The 20,523-nt window shown below is 56.3% G+C and overlaps 1 protein-coding gene across 1 annotated transcript; it reads left to right on the top strand.

The window, feature by feature from the left end:
• The first annotated feature begins 9,749 nt into the window (after nucleotides 1–9,749).
• On the top strand, nucleotides 9,750–20,028 carry LOC149427080 (uncharacterized). Its single transcript, XM_089668282.1, has 2 exons — nucleotides 9,750–12,032; nucleotides 19,841–20,028. Exon 1 carries the CDS (start codon nucleotides 9,810–9,812, stop codon nucleotides 11,250–11,252), a length of 1,443 nt encoding a protein of 480 aa, XP_089524408.1. The 5' UTR covers nucleotides 9,750–9,809; the 3' UTR covers nucleotides 11,253–12,032; nucleotides 19,841–20,028.
• Nucleotides 20,029–20,523: the final 495 nt, after the last annotated feature.

The raw sequence follows: 20,523 nt of genomic DNA on the forward strand, positions 1-20,523 counted from the left end.
GGTGACCCCTCTAGTGATAGATCTATATAGAGGAATCAGGACCTCCTTCCTCCTGCCGGTGACCCCTCTAGTGATATAAAGATCTATATAGAGGAATCAGGACCTCCTTCCTCCTGCCGGTGACCCCTCTAGTGATAGGATCTATATAGAGGAATCAGGACCTCCTTCCTCCTGCAGTCCTGGAGCCTTTCCTATCTTTATGTTCTTAGAGAAATGCCTGTAGAACGTCTTGAAGTTCTCTTTATCCTCAGCCGGCTCTATGATCAGCTCCAGGCATTTCTTCACCAAGTTCTTCCGGATCACTTTGAGAACTTTGCTCTGCTGCAGCATCTCACGGGAAATGTTGAGCGGAAGGTCTTCTTAGTCCTCCACACCTTCCATGAAGTCTGGAAGCAATCAATAGAGGAAGGTTTAGGTTGGATTCTACTTGATAAATGAAGAGCAGAGACACAACGCCTTTACTCCGAACTGCTGATCTACCAAACGGTCCTTCCAACAAAGTGGTAGCAAGCAGACCCCTTGTTTTAAGATTCAGGATGCAGATGACCCAGAATTAGTGCCTCTCGCCTACAGGGCATCCAGGACTACCATTTGGTGTTCCCTCTCATCCAGTTGCATTCCCCATTATATAATAAATTAACCATCTAACAGGAAAAGACAGTCCAGGGACGGATGTACAACAATTAGGCACAGAGATCTCACAACGGGAGTCCTCAAGAAATCTGGGTTTTTAAAACAGAATGTTGCAATCTGCTGATTTTCTCCTGCAGATTGCTCAGCAATGACATCATCTACAACACATTTACTTTAATCAATAAAAGGTAAGGTTGGGGTGTGCTGGTGCATTGTTTGATTGTTCACACAGTGCACTGAGGTGGCGAGGTTTACAGATAGAACAGTCACTTACTGAGATACTCCGGGATCAGCTCCTCACAGTTGTCCATAATGAAGACTCGGCGCACATACAGCTTGATGTTATTCTACTTCCGGTTCTCAAACAAGTCGAAGGGCGCCCGCCGGGGGGCAAACAGCAGAGCTCTGAACTCCAGCTGGCCTTCCACTGAGAAGTGCTGAAAACGAAGACAGTCAAATGGCGACAATTCCATTCCAAAGATACTTATATTATACAGGATTTATACATCGCCAACAGTGTGCACCACGCTTTACTGCAGGAGGGCGGGCAGGCAGTGCAGCTACAATAACATATAATACCGGAGGAGTCAGAGGGCCCCTCTCCCTACAATATGTCTCAGAGAATAGGTGCAGGAGCTCCCCCCTTTTAACCCCTTGTGTCTGCCCCTACCCACCTCCAAGCACCGTCCCTTGATTCCACACCCTACAGATCTCCAAGCACCGTCCCTTGGTTCCACCCCTTACCCACCTCCAAGCACCGTCCCTTGGTTCCACCCCCTACCCACCTCCGAGCACCGTCCCTTGGTTCCACCCCCTACCCACCTCCAAGAACCGTCCCTTGGTTCCACCCACTACCCACCTCCAAGCACCGTCCCTTGGTTCCACCCCCTACCCACCTCCGAGCACCGTCCCTTGGTTCCACCCCCTACCCACCTCCAAGCACCGTCCCTTGGTTCCACCCCCTACCCACCTCCAAGCACCGTCCCTTGGTTCCACCCCCTACCCACTTCCAAGCACCATCCCTTGATTCCACACCCTGCCCACCTCCAAGCACCATCCCTTGGTTCCACCCCCTGCCCACCTCCAAGCACCGTCCCTTGGTTCCACACCCTACCCACCTCCAAGAACCGTCCCTTGGTTCCACCCCCTGCCCACCTCCAAGCACCATCCCTTGGTTCCACCCCCTACCCACCTCCAAGAACCGTCCCTTGGTTCCACCCCCTACCCACCTCCAAGCACCGTCCCTTGGTTCCACCCCCTACCCACCTCCAAGCACCGTCCCTTGGTTCCACACCCTACCCACCTCCAAGCACCGTCCCTTGGTTCCACCCCCTACCCACCTCCAAGCACCGTCACTTGGTTCCACACCCTACCCACCTCCAAGCACCGTCCCTTGGTTCCACCCCCTACCCATCTCCAAGCTCCATCCCTTGGTTCCACACTCTACCCACCCCCGAGCACCATCCCTTGTTTCCACACCCTACCCACCTCCGAGCACCATCCCTGGTTCCACACCCTACCCACCTCCGAGCACCATCCCTTGTTGAAAAGGTGAACTTACCCTTTATCTTTATCCCTACCGGGGAGCAGGGAACTCCACCTCCAGCTGGAATCAGGAGCTCCACCTCCAGCTAGGATCAGGAGCTCCACCTCCAGCTGGGATCAGGAACTCCACCTACAGCTGGGATCAAGAGCTCCACCCCCACCTGGGATCAGGAGCTCCACCTCCAGCTGGGATCAGGAACTCCACTTCCAGCTGGGATCAGGAACTCCAGCTGGGATCAGGAGCTCCACCTCCAGCTGGGATCAGGAGCTCCACCTCCAGCTGAGATCAGGAGCTCCACCTCCAGCTGGGATCAGGAACTCCACCCCCATCTGGGATCAGGTGGCCTTGTACTCTGCATTGAATGTCAGGGGAAAGAGCCCCCTTACATTGATGATCGTTGGAGAAGGGCCATTTACTTTTAGGTCCATGGAGAAATGCCCCTTGCATTGGTGGTCAATTGGGAAGGGCCCCCTTACATTGATGGTCAATAGAGAAGGGCACCCTTACATTGATGGTCAATGGAGAAGGGACCCCTTACATTGATGGTCAGTGGAGAATGGACCTCTTACATTGATGGTCAATGGAGAAGGACCCCCTTACACTGATACTCATTGGCGAAAGGCCCACTTATGTTGATGGTCAATGGAAAATGGCCCCCTTACGCTGATGGTCAATGGAGAAGGGACCCCCTTACATTGATGGACAATGGAGAAGAGATCCCTTACATTGATGGTCAATGGAGAAGGACCCCATTACATTGAAGGTCGATGGAGAAGGGCCCCCTTACATTGATGGTCAATGGAGAAGGGATGCCTTACATTGATGGATAATAGAGAAGGGCCTCCTTGCACTGATAGTCAATGGAGAAGGGCCTCCTTACATTTATGGTCAATGGAGAAGGGTCTCCTTACATTGATGGTCAATGGAGAATGGCCCCCTTACATTGATGGTCAACAGAGAAGGGACCCCTTACATTGATGGTCAATGGAGAAAGGCCCCCTTACATTAATGGTCAACAGAGAAGGGACCCCTTACATTGATGGTCAATGGAGAATGGCCCCCTTACATTGATGGTCAACAGAGAAGGGACCCCTTACATTGATGGTCAATGGAGAATGGTCCCCTTACGCTGATGGTCAACAGAGAAGGGACCCCTTACATTGATGGTCAATGGAGAAAGGCCCCCTTACATTGAAGGTCAATGGAGAAGGGCCCTCCTTACATTGAATGCAGCTTGCTGGGGTCAGTGAGACTCTCGTATCTTATCTAGATCCTGAAACACGCAATAGTCAATGGTCCATGAGAGCTTCCATTAAGGATTTATAAGTACTCATCAGATTGTCCATGAGGACTTCCATCATAGACTTATCATAAGTAGCCATCAGATGGTCCATGAGAGCTTCCATCACATACTTATCATAAGCACTCATCAGATGGTCCATGAGGGCTTCCATCACAGACTTATCATAAGCACTCATTAGATGGTCCATGAGGGCTTCCATCACAGACTTATTATAAGTACCCATCAGATGGTCCATGAGGGCTTCCATCACAGACTTATTATAAGTACCCATCAGATGGTCCATGAGGGCTTCCATCACAGACTTATTATAAGTACCCATCAGATTGTCCATAAGGGCTTCTATCACAGACTTATCGTAAGTACCCATCAGATGGTCCATGAGGGCTTCCATCACAGACTTATCATAAGCACTCATTAGATGGTCCATGAGGGCTTCCATCACAGACTTATTATAAGTAGCCATCAGATGGTCCATGAGGGCTTCCATCACAGACTTATCATAAGTACCCATCAGATGGTCCATGAGGGCTTCCATCACAGACTTATCATAAGTAGCCATCAGATGGTCCATGAGGGCTTCCATCACTTACTTATCATAAGTACTCATCAGATGGTCCATGAGGGCTTCCATCACTTACTTATCATAAGTACTCATTAGACCACGGTTGTGAGATAAATACACAAGAAAAATTTCACTGGAATGTGTCCCTGCCCCCCCCCCCTTCCTCATTCCCTTCCAAGGACCCAGAAGACAATACTGAGAATTTGGGGGTTCTCCTATCTGGACAATTGTGAATTTATGATTTGCCTGAATTTGAGCATGGAAGGTTCTGGAGTTCCTGATTTGGGCGACTTTCTGCAGATCAGACAAACTGAACCTTCCTCCTGTGGCAATCAAAAAAAAAATCACTATTCTTAATAGAAATCAGCCATTGGTCAGTTTCTTTCCCTGATTCAAAAACGTCCCAGCTCTGCTCTCGTCTCCTTACCTTGCTGTGTGATTGGCTGGCTTTCACACTACAGAATTTAGGACCAAGTTGTAAATTTCAGCTCCCTCTCCAGGGACTGGAACGATATTGAGGAGGATGATTGGTGTGATGTGATTGGCGGGATCTGATCGGTGAGATGTGATCGGCGGGATGGGATCGGCGGGATGTGATCAGTGGGATGGGATCGGCGGGATGTGATTGGTGTGATGTGATCGGCGGGATCTGATCAGCGCGATGTGATCGGCGGGATATGATCGGCAGGATGTGATCGGCAGGATGTGATCGGGGCGATGGGATTGGCGGGATGTGATCAGCGCAATGTGATCGGTGCGGTGTGATCAGTGCAATGTGATCGGTGCGGTGTGATCGGTGCGATGTGATCGGTGCGGTGTGATCGGTGCACTGTGATCGGTGGGATGTGATCAGTGGGACCCTCTAGCAGTGTATGTGGTGGAAACAATGTATCTTTCTGAGTTCAGGGATCCCTATAGCAGTGAATGTGGCAGCTCTGGCTCCCTGTGATCGGCGCAATGTGATTGGTGGAATGTGATCGGCGGGATGTGATAGGTGTGGTGTGATCGGTGTGATGCGATTGGTGCGATGTGATCGGTGGGATGTGATCGGTGCCATGTGATTGGTGGGATGCAATCGGTGGGATGCGATTGGTGGGATGTGATAGGTGTGGTGTGATCGGTGCGATGCGATTGGTGCGATGCGATCGGTGGGATGTAATAGGTGCGGTGTGATCGGTGTGATGCGATTGGTGCGATGTGATCGGTGGGATGTGATAGGTGTGGTGTGATCGGTGGGATGTGATCGGTGGGATGTGATAGGTGTGGTGTGATCGGTGGGATGTGATCGGTGCGATGCGATCGGTGCGATGCGATCGGTGGGATGCGATCGGTGCGGTGTGATCGGATCGGCGGGATGTGATCGGCGGGATGTGATCGGTGCGATGCGATCGGTGGGATGTGATCAGTGGGATGTGATCGGTGCGATGTGATCGGTGGGATGCGATCGGTGGAATGCGATCAGTGGAATGCGATCGGTGGCATTCTCTAGCAGTGTATGTGGTGGAAACAATGTATCTTTCTGGGTTCAGGGATCCCTATAGGAGTGAATGTGGCAGCTCTGGCTCCCTCTAGTAGCCGCCTGCAGTCTGTGCGCCCCCCAGCGCTCCTCTCTGCTCTGTGCAGTGACTGAGGCTCTTCTGACTCTCTTATATAGAGGAGGAGGAGGAAGCGGCACATTCTGGAAGGACACAGAAGCTTCCAGGTGCTGCATATTGTGGAGGAGGAAGAAGGGGAGGGGGCTCAGCTGCACTGCAACACCCAGCCTGCTGAATGGTAACTCCTGCCCTCCTGTGCTGTGCGCAGCGCTCAGTGATCTCCATGCTCATGTCTGTGCAGGCTGGTCACATGGACGGGGGGGGGGGGGGGGGGAGAGCTGCGTGCCCTTTAAGGGCCCATGTGCACCTATGTGTGAGGCATTGATACGTTATCAGTTCTCCATTGATCTGTTATCCATTATCACTTAATGTCAATCATTATCAATGACACATTGCTGTATGCTATCCATTACCAATTATTATCAACCATGATCAATTGGTGTATGTTATCTATTATCAGTTATTATCAATCATGATCGATTGTTTATTGATGTATTTGATCTATTATCAGTTATTATCAATCCTGATCAACAATTCATTGGTATATGATATCACATATTATCAATCATTATCAGTTATCCATTGATGTATGTTATCCATTCTCAGTCATTATTAATTATGATCAATTGTTTATTGATGTATTTTATCTATTATCAGTTATCAATCATGATCAATAATTAATTGATGTATGTTATCCATTCTCAGTCATTATTATGATCAATTGTTTATTGATGTATTTTATCTATTATCAGTTATCATCAATAATTCATTGATGTATGTTATCCGTTATCAGTCAATATCAATCATGATCAATTATTAGATGCTATCCACTACCAATTCTTATCAATCATGATCAACTATCCACTGATATACACTATATTGCCCCAAGTATTGTCCCCGCCCCCCGTATATACACCATATTGCCCCAAGTATTGTCCCCGCCCCCCCGTATATACACTATATTGCCCCCGCCCCCCCCCCCGTATATGCACTATATTGCCCCATGTATTGTCCCCGCCCCCCCATATATACACTATATTGCCCCAAGTATTGGTCGGCCGGCCTTTCCACCCACATGACCTTTAATGGCCCCCCAGTCTTAATCCGTAGGGTTCAATATTGAGTTGGCCCCGCCCTTTCCCCCGCACATGACCTTTAATGGCCCCCCAGTCTTAGTCCGTAGGGTTCAATATTGAGTTGGCCCCGCCCTTCCCACACACATGACCTTCAATGGCCCCCCAGTCTTAGTCCGTAGGGTTCAATATTGAGTTGGCCCCGCCCTTCCCACACACATGACCTTCAATGGCCCCCCAGTCTTAGTCCGTAGGGTTCAATATTGAGTTGGCCCCGCCCTTCCCACACACATGACCTTCAATGGCCCCCCAGTCTTAGTCTGCAGGGTTCAATATTGAGTTGGCCCCGCCCTTTGCAGCTATAACAGCTTCAACTCTTCTGGGAAGGCCCCCCACAAGGTTTAGGAGGGTGTCTATGGGAAGGTTGGACCATTCTTCCAGAAGCACATTTGTCAGGTCAGGCACTGATGTCGGGGGAGGAGGCCTGGCTCGCAGTCTCCGCTCTAATTCATCCCAAAGGTGTTCTATGGGGTTGAGGTCAGGACTCTGTGCAGGACAGTCAAGTTCCTCCACCCCAAACTGGCTCCTCCATGTCTTTATGGACCTTGCTTTGTGCACTGGTGGGCAGCCATGTTGGAACAGGAAGGGGCCATCCCCAAACTCCTCCCACAAATTGTTCACAATTTTGCCTTAAGAGTTCCCTTCACTGGAACTAGGGGGCCAAGCCCAACCCCTGAAAAACACCCCCACACCATAATCCCCCCTCCACCAAACTTTACACTTGGCACAATGCAGTCAGGCAAGTACCGTTCTCCTGGCCACCGCCAAACCCAGACACATCCATCGGATTGCCAGACAGAGAAGCGTGATTGGTCACTCCAGAGAACACGCCTACCCTGCTCTAGAGTCCAGTGGCAGCGTGCTTTACACCACAGCATCCGACGCTTTGCATTGCACTTGGTGATGGAAGGCTTGGATGCAGCTGCTCGGCCATGGAAACCCATTCCATGAAGCTCTCTACGCACTGTTGTTGGGCTCATCTGAAGGTCACACCAAGTTTGGAGGTCTTTAGCTGTACTGAACATCGATGCACAAAGTGACGAGTTGGAACTATTTGCACTTTGACACATTTGATGCGTTTCAGCAAGTTTTTACAAATGGCAAAGCCAATGTGCAGTGCGGTGTGGTGCTGGCGGCGCTCGTCTGTGTGACCTCACATGCGCAGAGTGGTGAATCTAACCTGAAAGTTTTTCCTGCTGATAGTAACTTTGGTGACAACTGCGTTATATCGGGGCTGTGATTGCTCGAGCAGCTTAGGGGCCCATTCCAGCGCGGGGCGTTACCACACATTACTCTGCGCTGTCAATGGCAGCCAATGCGTTAGCCCAGCACACCTCTGACGCGTTTCAACTTTCCGCACTGCACAGTAACACAATACCATGCGTTGCACTGCGATCTTCATTCACTATAATGAATTGTCGGCATGAACACAATGCGGGATAACAGTGTTCACACCCAGGGCTCATTCACACCCCGGCCTCATTCACACCCAGGCCTCATTCACACCCAGGGCTCATTCACACCCAGGGCTCATTCACACCCAGGGCTCATTCACACCCCGGCCTCATTCACACCCAGGGCTCATTCACACCCAGGGCTCATTCACACGCAGGTCTCATTCACACCCAGGCCTCATTCACACCCAGGGCTCATTCACACCCAGGGCTCATTCACACCTAGGGCTCATTCACACCCAGGCCTCATTCACACCCAGGGCTCATTCACACGCAGGTCTCATTCACACCCAGGCCTCATTCACACCCAGGCCTCATTCACACCTATTCCCCATTCACATCCAGGGCTCATTCACACCTATTCCCCATTCACACCCAGGCCTCATTCACACCCAGGCCTCATTCACACCCAGGGCTCATTCACACCTAGAGCTCATTCACACCTATTCCTCATTCATACCCAGGCCTCATTCACACCTATTCCTCATTAGCACCTAGGCCTCATTCACATCTGTTCCTCATTCACACCCAGGCCTCATTCACACCTATTCCCCATTCACATCCAGGGCTCATTCACACCTATTCCCCATTCACACCCAGGCCTCATTCACACCCAGGCCTCATTCACACCCAGGGCTCATTCACACCTAGAGCTCATTCACACCTATTCCTCATTCATACCCAGGCCTCATTCACACCTATTCCTCATTAGCACCTAGGCCTCATTCACATCTGTTCCTCATTCATACCTAGGCCTCATTCACATCTGTTCCTCATTCATACCTAGGCCTCATTTGCACCTATTCCTCATTCACACCCAGGCCTCATTCACATCTATTCCTCATTCACACCTAGGCTTCATTCACACATATTTCTCATTCACACCCAGGCTTCATTCACACCTATTCCTCATTCCCATCCAGGCAAGAACCGTGGACGTGCTGATTGGCCGCACACAATGACATTAATATATGTATATATGACATCCAATAATGGGAAAGGGCGGGGGAGGGGCAATGTTTAGGGTGAAGGTCCGCGTGTGACGCACCAATGTGAATATCGCACTCCAGCGAAGGGGCGGGGATTCAGCACACGGGAAGTGGAGAGCATGGCCGCCATCTTTGATCCGGAATGTTCTTCCCTCAGGAGGACTCACCATCCCTCCATACACCTTACTGAGGTGTGACAATGTAATTCCTGGAATGGCCGCGGCGTGGCGCTATGGTGGGGAGTCACATTCACACTCCAGTGTATCCTGACATGTCGCACTCTCTGGGGCCACACACCATGGAGAAGTAGAAGAAATAACACGCGAGTGCGTTGCGCTGTTGGCGGGAAATGAGAGACAGGATTCTGGAGCGGCGGATTAACATCAAATTTTGTGTGAAAATTGGGAAACGTGGGAGTGAGACTCCAGTGTTTTTAAATGGCGGAGGCTGTTTAAAGGAAGCGGGGGGGGGGCGGGATGATGTCCACGATGACACGTGAAGTGAGCAGCCCAAAATGCAAAGGATATATGCAAATGTGGAAAATGAAAAGGTTACGGGAATCTACAGAGCAAAACCCCAACTTTGGCCTGACAAATGGATTCTCCACCACGACAATGCTCCTGCACGTTCTCCACCATGACAATGCTCCTGCACATTCTCCACTACGGCAACGCTCCTGCACAGTCTCCACCACGGCAACGCTCCTGCACAGTCTCCACCACGGCAACGCTCCTGCACATTCTCCACTACGGCAACGCTCCTGCACATTCTCCACCACGGCAACACTCCTGCACAGTCTCCACCACGGCAATGCTCCTGCACAGTCTCCACCACGGCAACGCTCCTGCACATTCTCCACCACGGCAACGCTCCTGCACAGTCTCCACCACGGCAAAGCTCCTGCACATTCTCCACCACGGCAACGCTCCTGCACAGTCTCCACCACGGCAACGCTCCTGCACATTCTCCACTACGGCAACGCTCCTGCAGTCTCCACCACGGCAACGCTCCTGCACATTCTCCACCACGGCAACGCTCCTGCACAGTCTCCACCACGGCAACGCTCCTGCACAGTCTCCACCACGGCAACGCTCCTGCACATTCTCCACTACGGCAACGCTCCTGCACATTCTCCACCACGGCAACACTCCTGCACAGTCTCCACCACGGCAATGCTCCTGCACATTCTCCACTACGGCAACGCTCCTGTACAGTCTCCACCACGGCAACGCTCCTGCACATTCTCCACCACGGCAACGCTCCTGCACATTCTTCACCATGACAATGCTCCTGCACACTGTCCATCACGGCAATGCTCCTGCACACGCTGCACCACGACAATGCCCCTGCACAGGCTCCAGCACGACAATGCTCCTGCACACGCTCCACCACAATGCTCCTGCACGCGCTCCACCACAACAACGCTCCTGCACACTCTACCACGACAATGCTCCTCCACATTCTCCACCACAATGCTCCTGCACACGCTCCACCACGACAATGCTCCTGCACACGCTCCACCACGAGAATGCTCCTGCACACGCTCCACCACGAGAACGCTCCTGCACACTCTACCACGACAATGCTCCTGCACATTCTCCACCACGACAATGCTCCTGCACACTCTACCATGACAATGCTCCTGCACACTCTACCATGACAATGCTCCTCCACGACAATGCTCCTGCACACGCTCCACCACGACAATGCTCCTGCACACGCTCCACCACGAGAACGCTCCTGCACTCTACCACGACAATGCTCCTGCACATTCTCCACCACGACAATGCTCCTGCACATTCTCCACCACGACAATGCTCCTGCACACTCTACCATGACAATGCTCCTGCACACTCTACCATGACAATGCTCCTCCACGACAATGCTCCTGCATACGCACCACCACGACAATGCTCCTGCACAAGCACCACCACGACAATGCTCATGCGCACTCTCCAGCCATTGCGCAACAAAGATCCTGCTGAGCGTTTCGGAACGAATTCCAGACATGTTCCCGGAAGTGGCGCCTTCATCTAAAAATATGCGTCACAAAGCGACAACGGCAGAGGGCGTGTAGGGGGCGGTCCGTGCCGGGTTGTCACACCGCCTTCACCAGATTTATTTCTCTGTACTCCCCTCCCCCATGGACACAACCCCTACCCCTGTCTCATTGGACACCGCCTCCCCGTCTCCATGGACACTACCCCTCCAACTGTCTCCATGGACACGGCCCCTCCCCATGGACACCGCCCCTCACACTGTCTCCATGGACACAACCCCTACCCCGTCTCCATGGACACCGCCTCCCCGTCTCCATGGACACGGCCCCTCCCCCTGTCTCCATGGACACAACCACAACCCCTACCCCTGTCTCATTGGACACCGCCTCCCCATCTCCATGGACACAACCCCTACCCCGTCTCCATGGACACCGCCTCCCCGTCTCCATGGACACAGCCCCTACACCCTGTCTCCATGGACACCGCCCCTATCCCCTGTCTCCATGGACACCGCTCCTCCTCCAGCTTCTCTCCGTTGCCCGGGGTAACAATCACATGGCTGCCTCTCCTCTTTCTAGCGCTTTCCACAGCTTCTTCCAAACCACGCCCCCGAAGAGGCGTGCAGGACGCAGGTGATATGGGCGGGGCAGCCTTCCCGCCTAATGCGGCGCCGCTGAAGGTTCCAGACGTTTCTGGAAGCTGGGTGGGCGTGTCCTGTGAGCGGGGCGGAGTTATATAAAATTACAGACGTTCAGTCAGCGGATCAGACACTCGCGGTTCTCTCAGCGCGGAGTCGCGGAACAAACAGCCGGACGAGGTGAGGGGAGACGGGGCGTCATTTATCGGGGTGTCTGGCGAGATATAGGCCTCAGTGGGGGGATAGCCGCTGCCCCTGGCAACCGGTTTCCTGTCACTAGGGTTGGTTGCCAGGGGCAACAGTGCGGCTGTGTTGTGGTGTAGGAACTGGTTGCCATGGGTAACGGTGCAAATGTGTGAGCACGTGACCGGGGTGTCCTCTGCACTGCCTGATCCCTGGAGGGATGGATGGTCAGGGGTCCCCGGGTGGGCTCTGCGGGCAGCTGCAGCATTGGGTGACCTCCTGGTGTGCTGGGAGTTGTGGTGCAGCGGGGGGGGGGGGGGGCAGATATTCACATATTGGGGGGTACATGAGGCAGATGGGGGAGGGGAGTACACCAGGGGCAGTTATTGGGGTGTAGTGAGGGGTCCCTGTAGGGGCAGATGTCGGGGTGATGGGGGTGGTGTAGTGAGGGGTCCCTCTAGGGGCAGATGTCGGGGTGATGGGGGTGGTGTAGTGAGGGGTCCCTCTAGGGGCAGATGTCGGGGTGATGGGGGTGGTGTAGTGAGGGGTCCCTATAGGGCAGTGGTTCTCAACCTTTCTAATGCCGCGACCCCTTAATACAGTTCCTCATGTTGTGGTGACCCCCAACCATAAAATTATTTTCATTGCTACTTCATAACTGTAATTTTGCAGTGGGAGGAATAGTGCCCCATCATTGGTGTCAGTGGGAGGAATAGTGCCCCATCATTGGTGTCAGTGGGAGGAATAGTGCCCCATCATTGGTGTCAGTGGGAGGAATAGTGCCCCATCATTGGTGTCAGTGGGAGGAATAGTGCCCCATCATTGGTGTCAGTAGGAGGAGTAGTGCCCCATCATTGGTGTCAGTGGGAGGAATAGTGCCCCATCATTGGTGTCAGTGGGAGGAATAGTGCCCCATCATTGGTGTCAGTGGGAGGAGTAGTGCCCCATCATTGGTGTCAGTGGGAGGAATAGTGCCCCATCATTGGTGTCAGTGGGAGGAATAGTGCCCCATCATTGGTGTCAGTGGGAGGAATAGTGCCCCATCATTGGTGTCAGTGGGAGGAATAGTGCCCCATCATTGTTGTCAGTGGGGGGAATAGTGCCCCATCATTGGTGTCAGTAGGAGGAGTAGTGCCCCATCATTGGTGTCAGTAGGAGGAGTAGTGCCCCATCATTGGTGTCAGTAGGAGGAGTAGTGCCCCATCATTGGTGTCAGTGGGAGGAATAGTGCCCCATCATTGGTGTCAGTGGGAGGAATAGTGCCCCATCATTGGTGTCAGTGGGAGGAGTAGTGCCCCATCATTGGTGTCAGTGGGAGGAATAGTGCCCCATCATTGGTGTCAGTGGGAGGAATAGTGCCCCATCATTGGTGTCAGTGGGAGGAATAGTGTCCCATCATTGGTGTCAGTGGGAGGAATAGTGCCCCATCATTGGTGTCAGTGGGAGGAATAGTGCCCCATCATTTGTGTCACTAATACCAACGATGGGGCACTATTCCTCCCCCCACTGACACCAACGATGGGGCACTATTCCTCCCCCCACTGACACCAACGATGGGGCACTATTCCTCCCCCCACTGACACCAACGATGGGGCACTATTCCTCCCCCCACTGACACCAACGATGGGGCACTATTCCTCCCCCCACTGACACCAACGATGGGGCACTATTCCTCCCCCCACTGACACCAACGATGGGGCACTATTCCTCCCCCCACTGACACCAACGATGGGGCACTATTCCTCCCACTGACACCAATGATACTTACCTTGCTGACCCCTGCTCCAGCCTGGGCTCGCTCTCTCACTTACCTGTCAGCTGTCTTCCTTCTCTGGCCGCTCTCCTCTTCACTCGCTCCGGCAGCTCCCTCGATCTTCATTGATCTGCGCGCTCTGCCGCTCGGCTCCTCCTCTCGGCTCCTCCTCTCCAAGCTCCACCTCCTCGCCGGTGATTGGCCGCCTGTGTGCCTCTCCTGAGCTACAGTTCCGGTGGCCAATCAGCAGCGAGGAGGCGGAGCTGCTGAGCGATCCCGGAGGTGTGGCCAGGTGACAGCAGCGTATCATCCCGCCCACACATCGCCGGAGACTGCAGCGGTGTCTCGGTTCCTAAGACCATCGGAAATATGTGTTTTCCGATGGTCTTAGGCGACCCCTGGGAAATGGTCGTTCGACCCCCAAAGGGGTCGCGACCCCCAGGTTGAGAACCGCTGCTATAGGGGCAGATGTCGGGGTGATATTAGTGGGGTGTAGTGAGGGGTCCCTATAGGGGGCAGATGTCGGGGTGATGGGGGTGGTGGTGTAGTGAGGGGTCCCTGTAGGGGCAGATGTCGGGGTGATGGGGGTGGTGTAGTGAGGGGTCCCTATAGGGGGCAGATGTCGGGGTGATGGGGGTGGTGTAGTGAGGGGTCCCTATAGGGGGCAGATGTCGGGGTGATGGGGGTGGTGGTGTAGTGAGGGGTCCCTGTAGGGGCAGATGTCAGGGTGATATTAGTGGGGTGTAGTGAGGGGTCCCTATAGGGGGCAGATGTCGGGGTGATGGGGGTGGTGTAGTGAGGGGTCCCTATAGGGGGCAGATGTCGGGGTGATATTAGTGGGGTGTAGTGAGGGGTCCCTGTAGGGGGCAGATGGGGTGATGGGTGGTGTAGTGAGGGGTCCCTATAGGGGGCAGATGTGGGGGTGGTGTAGTGAGGGGTCCCTGTAGGGGCAGATGTCGGGGTGATGGGGGTGGTGTAGTGAGGGGTCCCTGTAGGGGCAGATGTCGGGGTGATATTAGTGGGGTGTAGTGAGGGGTCCCTGTAGGGGCAGATGTCGGGGTGATGTGGGTGGTGTAGTGAGGGGTCCCTCTAGGGGCAGATGTCGGGGTGATGGGGGTGGGTGGTGTAGTGAGGGGTCCCTATAGGGGCAGATGTCGGGGTGATATTAGTGGGGTGTAGTGAGAGGTCCCTATAGGGGGCAGATGTCGGGGTGATGGGGGTGGTGTAGTGAGGGGTCCCTGTAGGGGCAGATGGGGTGATGGGGGTGGTGGTGTAGTGAGGGGTCCCTGTAGGGGGCAGATGGGGTGATGGGGGTGGTGTAGTGAGGGGTCCCTATAGGGGGCAGATGTCGGGGTGATGGGGGTGGTGGTGTAGTTAGGGGTCCCTCTAGGGGCAGATGTCGGGGTGATGGGGGTGGTGTAGTGAGGGGTCCCTATAGGGGGCAGATGTCGGGGTGATGGGGGTGGTGGTGTAGTGAGGGGTCCCTCTAGGGGCAGATGTCGGGGTGATGGGGGTGGTGTAGTGAGGGGTCCCTATAGGGGGCAGATGTCGGGGTGATATTAGTGGGGTGTAGTGAGGGGTCCCTGTAGGGGCAGATGTTGGGGTGATGGGGTTGGTGTAGTGAGGGGTCCCTCTAGGGGCAGATGTCGGGGTGATGGGGGTGGTGTAGTGAGGGGTCCCTCTAGGGGCAGATGTCGGGGTGATGGGGGTGGTGTAGTGAGGGGTCCCTGTAGGGGCAGATGTCGGGGTGATGGGGGTGGTGTAGTGAGGGGTCCCTGTAGGGGCAGATGTCGGGGTGATGGGGGTGGTGTAGTGAGGGGTCCCTATAGGGGGCAGATGTCGGGGTGATATTAGTGGGGTGTAGTGAGGGGTCCCTCTAGGGGCAGATGTCAGGGTGATGGGGGTGGTGTAGTGAGGGGTCCCTCTAGGGGCAGATGTCGGGGTGGTGTAGTGAGGGGTCCCTATAGGGGGCAGATGTCGGGGTGATGGGGTTGGTGTAGTGAGGGGTCCCTCTAGGGGCAGATGTCGGGGGTGGTGTAGTGAAGGGTCCCTATAGGGGCAGATGTCGGGGTGATATTAGTGGGGTGTAGTGAGGGGTCCCTGTAAGGGCAGATGTCGGGGTGATGGGGGGGGGGGGTGTAGTGAGGGGTCCCTCTAGGGGCAGATGTCGGGGTGATATTAGTGGGGTGTAGTGAGGGGTCCCTATAGGGGCAGATGTCGGGGTGATGGGGGTGGTGTAGTGAGGGGTCCCTCTAGGGGCAGATGTCGGGGTGATGGGGGTGGTGTAGTGAGGGGTCCCTCTAGGGGCAGATGTCGGGGTGATGGGGGTGGGTGGTGTAGTGAGGGGTCCCTATAGGGGCAGATGTCGGGGTGATATTAGTGGGGTGTAGTGAGAGGTCCCTATAGGGGGCAGATGTCCGGGTGATGGGGGTGGTGTAGTGAGGGGTCCCTGTAGGGGCAGATGGGGTGATGGGGGTGGTGTAGTGAGGGGTCCCTATAGGGGGCAGATGTCGGGGTGATGGTGTAGTGAGGGGTCCCTATAGGGGCAGATGTCGGGGTGGTGGTGTAGTGAGGGGTCCCTCTAGGGGCAGATGTCGGGGTGGTGGGGATGGTGTAGTGAGGGGTCCCTATAGGGGGCAGATGTCGGGGTGATATTAGTGGGGTGTAGTGAAGGGTCCATGTAGGGGCAGATGTTGGGGTGATGGGGTTGGTGTAGTGAGGGGTCCCTCTAGGGGCAGATGTCGGGGTGATGGGGGTGGTGTAGTGAGGGGTCCCTCTAGGGGCAGATGTCGGGGTGATGGGGGTGGTGTAGTGAGGGGTCCCTCTAGGGGCAGATGTCGGGGTGATGGGGGTGGTGTAGTGAGGGGTCCCTGTAGGGGCAGATGTCGGGGTGATGGGGGTGGTGTAGTGAGGGGTCCCTATAGGGGGCAGATGTCTGGGTGATATTAGTGGGGTGTAGTGAGGGGTCCCTGTAGGGGCAGATGTTGGGGTGATGGGGGTGGTGTAGTGAGGGGTCCCTCTAGGGGCAGATGTCGGGGTGATGGGGGTGGTGTAGTGAGGGGTCCCTATAGGGGGCAGATGTCGGGGTTGTGTAGTGAGGGGTCCCTCTAGGGGCAGATGTCGGGGTGGTGTAGTGAGGGGTCCCTATAGGGGCAGATGTCAGGGTGATGGGGGTGGTGTAGTGAGGGGTCCCTATAGGGGCAGATGTCGGGGTGATGGGGGGGGGGGGGTGTAGTGAGGGGTCCCTCTAGGGGCAGATGTCGGGGTGATATTAGTGGGGTGTAGTGAGGGGTCCCTGTAAGGGCAGATGTCGGGGTGATGGGGGGGGGGGGGGGTGTAGTGAGGGGTCCCTCTAGGGGCAGATGTCGGGGTGATATTAGTGGGGTGTAGTGAGTGGTCCCTATAGGGGCAGATGTCGGGGTGATGGGGGTGGTGGTGTAGTGAGGGGTCCCTCTAGGGGCAGATGTCGGGGTGGTGGTGTAGTGAGGGGTCCCTGTAGGGGCAGATGTCGGGGTGATGGGGGTGGTGTAGTGAGGGGTCCCTATAGGGGGCAGATGTCGGGGTGATATTAGTGGGGTGTAGTGAGGGGTCCCTCTAGGGGCAGATGTTGGGGTGATGGGGTTGGTGTAGTGAGGGGTCCCTCTAGGGGCAGATGTCGGGGTGATGGGGGTGGTGTAGTGAGGGGTCCCTGTAGGGGCAGATGTCGGGGTGATATTAGTGGGGTGTAGTGAGGGGTCCCTCTAGGGGCAGATGTCGGGGTGATGGGGGTCTGTCATGTAGAGGAGTCTGATGATGATGTGACATGTCCGGCCTCCATTCCATGGCTCAGCCTGTGATTGGCTGAGCAGTGTGTTGTGTTGGGAGGACAGTAATGATTGGTTGGCTGTGGCTCTGCAGTCCAGCATGGCTTACATAGACTATTTGTACCCGGGATCTCACTGAAGGGCCCATTGTGCCATGACTTTGCTGCACAGCTTGGCGTGCCTGGCGGGGCGCTCAGTGGTTCCTGGGGGGGTGGGGGCGCTCAGTGGTACCTGGGGGCTCTTAGTGGTACCGGGGGGGTGGGGGCGCTCAGTGGTGCCTGGGGGCTCTCGGTGGTACCGGGGGGGTGGGGGCGCTCAGTGGTACCGGGGGGGTGGGGGCGCTCAGTGGTTCCTGGGAGGTGGGGGCGCTCAGTGGTGCCTGGGGGCTCTCGGTGGTACCGGGGGGGTGGGGGCGCTCAGTGGTACCGGGGGGGTGGGGGCGCTCAGTGGTTCCTGGGAGGTGGGGGCGCTCAGTGGTGCCTGGGGGCTCTCGGTGGTTCCTGGGGGGGTGGGGGCGCTCAGTGGTTCCGGGGGGGGGGGCGCTCAGTGGTTCCGGGGGGGGGGGCGCTCAGTGGTTCCGGGGGGGGGGGGGGCGCTCAGTGGTGCCCTGGGGGGTGGAGGTTGCCAGTCATAGGCAGATCTGCTCTGTGATGGGAGAGGTGTATGGAGGATTGGCAGATCCGGTCAGTTAGTATCTGGTGTCGGTTGCGTTGTCTGCCGGTACTTTTCCTCCCGGAGTCGGATTGTTGTCTGTCCCCATTCATGGAATCCCGGGGCAGTGTGACCCCCCCCCCCCCCCCCCCCCTCCATCCCATCTTCCATGCCGTCCTCAGCGGGGTGCGTTGCAGTAAAGTGTGACTCGGGGAACCTCTCATCCAGAACCTTCCCGCTGTCCTCTGCATTGGCTGCTACATCACTGGGGGGGAGGGATGCTCCTATGGTAACTTCTAGAATCCTGCAGTTGTGTCCTGTGGCCTGTAGGTGGCAGCTCGTCTCTGGAAGGATCACATTGCGTGCTGCTGCCGGTGGAAGGATTCCTGATTCGTCCGTCCCGGCGTCTCAGTGTGGGTCCGGTGTCTGAGCGTGGGTCTGTCCCCCCCCGGCGTCTGAGCGTGGGTCTGTCCCCCCCCGGCGTCTGAGCGTGGGTCTGTCCCCCCCCGGCGTCTGAGCGTGGGTCTGTCCCCCCCCGGCGTCTGAGCGTGGGTCTGTCCCCCCCCGGCGTCTGAGCGTGGGTCTGTCCCCCCCCGGCGTCTGAGCGTGGGTCTGTCCCCCCCCGGCGTCTGAGCGTGGGTCTGTCCCCCCCCGGCGTCTGAGCGTGGGTCTGTCCCCCCCCGGCGTCTGAGCGTGGGTCTGTCCCCCCCCGGCGTCTGAGCGTGGGTCCGTTCCCCCCCCCCCCCCCCCCCCGGCGTCTGAGCGTGGGTCTGTCCCCCGTCCGTCCGTCCCGGCGTCTGAGCGTGGGTCCGTCCGTCGTCGTTGTCCCCCCCGGCGTCTGAGCATGGGTCTGTCCGTCCCCCCCGGCGTCTGAGCGTGGATCCGTCCGTCTGTCCCCCCGGCGTCTGAGCGTGGGTCCGTTCCCCCCCCCCCCCCCCTTCCCCCGGCATCTTGTGGGTCCGTCCGTCCCCCCGGCGTCTGAGCGTGGGTCCGTCCGTCCGTCCCCCGGCGTCTTGTGGGTCCATTCCCCCCCCCCCTTCCCCCGGCATCTTGTGGGTCCGTCCCCCCCGGCGTCTGAGTGTGGGTCCGTCCGTCCCCCCCGGCGTCTGAGCGTGGGTCCGTTCCCCCCCCCCCCCCCCCCCCTTCCCCCGGCATCTTGTGGGTCCGTCCGTCCCCCCCGGCGTCTGAGCGTGGGTCCGTCCGTCCCCCCCGGCGTCTGAGCGTGGGTCCGTCCGTCCCCCCCGGCGTCTGAGCGTGGGTCCGTTCCCCCCCCCCCCCCCCCTTCCCCCGGCATCTTGTGGGTCCATCCCCCCCCCCCCCGACGTCTGAGCGTGGGTCCGTCCGTCCCCCCGGCGTCTGAGCGTGGATCCGTCCGTCTGTCCCCCCCGGCGTCTGAGCGTGGGTCCGTTCCCCCCCCCCCCTTCCCCCGGCATCTTGTGGGTCCGTCCCCCCCCCCCCCCGGCGTCTGAGCGTGGGTCCGTCCCCCCGGCATCTTGTGGGTCCGTCCCCCCCGGCGTCTGAGCGTGGGTCCGTCCGTCCCCCCGGCGTCTCGTGGGTCCATTCCACTGTCTCAGTCTCCATTCTCTCTCCTTGTACAGATGCCGGAAGAAGCTCCAGCGGCGGCTCCTCAGGACCAGCAGATGGAGGAGGATGTGGAGACGTTCGCCTTCCAGGCTGAGATCGCTCAGCTCATGTCTCTGATCATCAACACCTTCTATTCCAACAAGGAGATCTTCCTGAGGGAGCTGGTGTCCAACTCCTCCGATGTGAGTACATTGTATGGTGTGTTTCCTCCTTGGCCGTCGGATCTGGGCCCCCTCCCCCCCATTAAATATTTGATCCCTTTCACCCGGGATACAAAACATGTTTTAAAGTCTCCCTCCCCCATGTATCCATGTATTGCCCCTTTAACTATCCTGTGTGTTTGGGCCAAGCTGTCCCGGGCAGACTCTCCTGCACTGATAGGTGCGCTTGCCGGGAACACGGCATCCGAAGGGCCATAGATGTCACGGCTTGGGTGGCCCATCGGATGTCACGGCTTGGGTGGCCCATCAGATGTCACGGCTTGGGTGGCCCATCAGATGTCACGGCTTGGGTGGCCCATCAGATGTCACGGCTTGGGTGGCCCATCAGATGTCACGGCTTGGGTGGCCCATCAGATGTCACGGCTTGGGTGGCCCATCAGATGTCAAGACACTTAAAGCCCAACTCCGAGTTTAATGTCCCTTTTAATTGTTAGTTTTTTGACCAAGCGAGCCATTTACTGCCCTAACAGGTGAGC

This window comes from Staurois parvus, unplaced genomic scaffold (assembly GCF_062004578.1).
Source record: "Staurois parvus isolate SC_StPar_1 unplaced genomic scaffold, SC_StPar_1.0 ptg004051l, whole genome shotgun sequence".
Lineage (NCBI taxonomy): Eukaryota > Metazoa > Chordata > Amphibia > Anura > Ranidae > Staurois > Staurois parvus.